Source organism: Mandrillus leucophaeus, unplaced genomic scaffold, assembly GCF_000951045.1.
Source record: "Mandrillus leucophaeus isolate KB7577 unplaced genomic scaffold, Mleu.le_1.0 Scaffold244, whole genome shotgun sequence".
Lineage (NCBI taxonomy): Eukaryota > Metazoa > Chordata > Mammalia > Primates > Cercopithecidae > Mandrillus > Mandrillus leucophaeus.
Genome location: NW_012102521.1, coordinates 1806447 through 1809734, shown reverse-complemented (window position 1 = coordinate 1809734; position 3288 = coordinate 1806447). Strand labels below are relative to the sequence as shown.

General features: G+C 58.2%; 1 protein-coding gene across 1 annotated transcript in view; it reads right to left on the bottom strand.

Annotated features, from left to right (window-relative positions):
• Positions 1 to 3288, bottom strand: part of PACS2 (phosphofurin acidic cluster sorting protein 2) — a 73502-nt gene that overhangs the window by 43525 nt on the left and 26689 nt on the right. The window contains exons 2-3 of the mRNA XM_011982907.1: positions 2782 to 2869; positions 123 to 212 (exon numbers count right to left, since the gene is read on the bottom strand). Of these exons, the coding sequence (XP_011838297.1) occupies positions 123 to 212; positions 2782 to 2869 (178 nt within the window). The remainder of the gene's footprint in view (positions 1 to 122; positions 213 to 2781; positions 2870 to 3288) is intronic.

Here is a 3288-nt window from a genome sequence, read left to right as displayed (position 1 = left end):
GGCCCATCACCCCAGGGGACGGCGACGAGGGGGGCCCATCACCCCAGGGGACGGCGACGAGGGGGGCCCATCACCCCAGGGGACGGCGACGAGGGTGTCATCGCCACTGGTGAAAGACTCACCTGCAGGGAGAAGGTCAGGGCCAGGTCTGTCTCCACTTGTCCACTGGGGGGCAGCACAATTTCATGGGACCGCAGGATCCGTTTGGAGCCCTGTGATTAAGCAAGACCTGTTCTAGTTCAAAGGACTGCATCTCAGAAGGAAAAAAGGCAAAGATGCCATGACTCCTGCACCTAAAACTGGCAGGATTGCAGCCCTGCAGTCTAGGGGGTGGTAGGCACAGGCTGGGATAATTCTCAGAGATGCCCCGGCATCTTTCCCAAGAAGCTTAAAAACATCGAAACCCTTCGGCCCACAGGTTCCACCTCCAGGAACCTGCCCTAAGACATGAGAGAGAAGCCAGGAGTGGTTCCTGCTAAAGTTAACGCGATCACAAAACAGATTCCACCATCAGATGCAGCAGCACCTGACTGCGCTGCCCAAGTCTGCCTGGCAGAACGAATCTGGGAGGCACCAAGCCTCTTCTGGTTTTGGTTTTGAGAGACAGGTCTCGCTGTGTTGCTCAGACTGGACTTGAGCTCCTGGGCTCAAGCAATCCTCCTGCCTCAGCCTCTTAAGTAGCTCAGCCTACAGGCGTGTGCCCCTATGCTTCGCTTAAAGCATTTTTTTATTTTTTATTTTTTTTGAGACAGGGTCTCACTCTGTCACCCAGGCTGTAGTGCAGTGGCTCGGTCTCAACTCACTACAGCCTTGACCTCCCAGACTCAGGCAATCCGCTAGCCTCAGCCTTCCTAGTACCTAGGACTACAGGCATGTACCACCACAAAAACAAAAAAAAATACAACAATTTTGGTATTTTGTTAAGAGACAAGGATTAGTCACGTTGCCCAGACTGGTCTCCAACTCCTGAGCTCAAGCAATCCACCCTCCTCAGCCCCTCAAAGTGCTGGGATGACAAGCATGAGCCACTGTGCCCAGCCTAAAGCGTTTTCTAAAAAGAAGAATGATCAGGGCTGACTGGTCCTCTCATAGAATAAAATATACAGAGATACGATACTTAAAATATGGAGAAGCTGTCACAAAAAGGAGAGTAGTAGAAGCCTAGATGTAGGTGCAGGAAATGCATGGCCACCTGAAAACACAGTTTATACCCAGTGAGCTTCAGGCCAGCAGGAGACATCATACACACCTATGCTAAATGGATAACGAGTCATTTGGATGAAAGGCAACAGGACCCCAACAGCAAACTTTATATCAAAATAGATTCCTAATGGATTGAACGTGCTTATTGCACTGTTGTTTTACATGGGACCATCCCAATAAGGATGAGCTCGGAGACCTCGTGCTCCGAGAAACAAGCAGCCACTGTGGGGTCCCAGGCACGAGGTTCCCAGAGGCCGGCGCACAGGCCACAGTGGATAAGAGGTGCCAGGCGGCTGGAGGGTGAGAGGTCCAGGACAGACAACGGGAGCCTGGGGACAGCCCAGGTTCGGGTGGGAGCAGCAGGGCCTCAGGACAGGTGCGGGTGGCCCGCATGGCCATATTCGGGCTCCATGAGACGCCCATCGGGGGCTCTGGTCCTGCCCTTGCGCTGGGGCCTCAGGTGCAGTGCGGCAAGGGGCAGCGCGGCTCTCCTCGGCCAGCCTCCTGTCCCCTCTCCTCTCCCCAGGTGCCCCTGCGTTGTGGTCTGGGCTCTCCCTCCTCTTCCCCTTGACCCTTCAGAGATGTTTCCCCGCAAATGTGCTCTGCATCGGGTCCCTCTTAGCATCCCCCCTCAGAGGACCTGCAGGGACCCAGCTGTGTCAGGAAAAGGACAGTGTGTGCCGCCAGCCAGGGAGGCGAAGGTGCACACCAGAGAAGGCTGAGGGGCAGGTGGGGCTGCAGGGCCAGGCTGGCTGCTTCCCCCACAGCGGCCTGGGTGGAGAGGACACCACAAGAGAAGCGGGCGAGGAGCTGGGGGGTGATCAAGGGAGGCCAAGGGCCACGTGGCTGCTGAGGTGGGGTGGGCAGGGAGGGCATGGGCAGCCAGTCCATGGGGTACACGGAGGGGCTGGAGAGGTGGGGCTCTGAGGGGCCCTGGGGCCAAGCTCTCAGTTAGGACACAGGCTGGGGCAGGACCAGAGATAGGCAGAGGGAGGAATGGGGCCAAGGAATAGGGTCAGTGTGGGGTAGGACCCCATGCCAGAGGTTAGAGGTCTATCCCAAGGAAGGGGCAGGCCCTGGGCCAGGCATGGGGAAGACACCAGCACGGCCCCTGTGCAACAGCTACTTGTTCAAAGCCTTCGAGAGGTCACAGGACCCACTAGGGTCAGGAGAGAGGCCTTGGCACCTGGGGCTGGGAGTTCTGGCTAGGCCCTCACCTCCCAGAGTGCCCTCCACCCCACAGAAAGTGGGCAGGAAGTGGGTGCTGAGTGCAGCAGGGAAGCCCTGGCTCCAGGTGCTTGGGGCCCGTCCATCACTGTGAGGTGACCCGAGGGCACCTCTGCCCTGGGAAGGCTCCATGCATGTGACGTCCACATCCCAGAAGGCCGGGCCCGCCTCCCTTGTGCGGGACAGGACTGGACCCAGGAGCATCCTGTCATTCCCAAGTCCCGGAGATAGCATGGGCTGCCCGCTGTTTTGGCGCAGGGCCCCACACTGGCGCACTGCCTGACTTGTCTCCCAGGCACATGGAAAGCCTACACAGCACCCAGCCACGGCCAGGGGCGCAAGGGGCCTCACCTGCATCTTGACGGCAATCACCACGGAGATCAGCTCCTTCTCCAGCTCCTTGAAGACCACCAGCTTCTTCAGAGTCAGGCTGCACAACCTGCAAGGCAACACACAGCTCAGCCTCGGGGCTCCATCCTCTCCTCAGAAGGTGGCCCTGTGCCGTCCCAACACTGCGTCACCCCGGGAGCCTGCACCCCAGGGTGCAGGGCAGGGTATGACTGTCTGGGCGGCCCCAGGACCTCACAGAGCTCCCTATGACTGCCTGGGTGGCCCTAGGACATCACGGGGCTCCAAGACATCACCCCGGCTGTCCCTGCACGTGGCGGGTGCCCCTCAGCATCCGTTGGCTGCCAGGCCAGAGGTCTCATCTCCTGAAGGCCCCTGAGGGTTAGCCTCCCTCCCATGGAACTCACTCAGTTTTCATTTAAGAATAAACCATAATCAACAGAAGATCTGCAGTAACACAGGACACTGGTGGCAATTATGAGACAAATGCTCTTGGCCTAGGAGACAGTG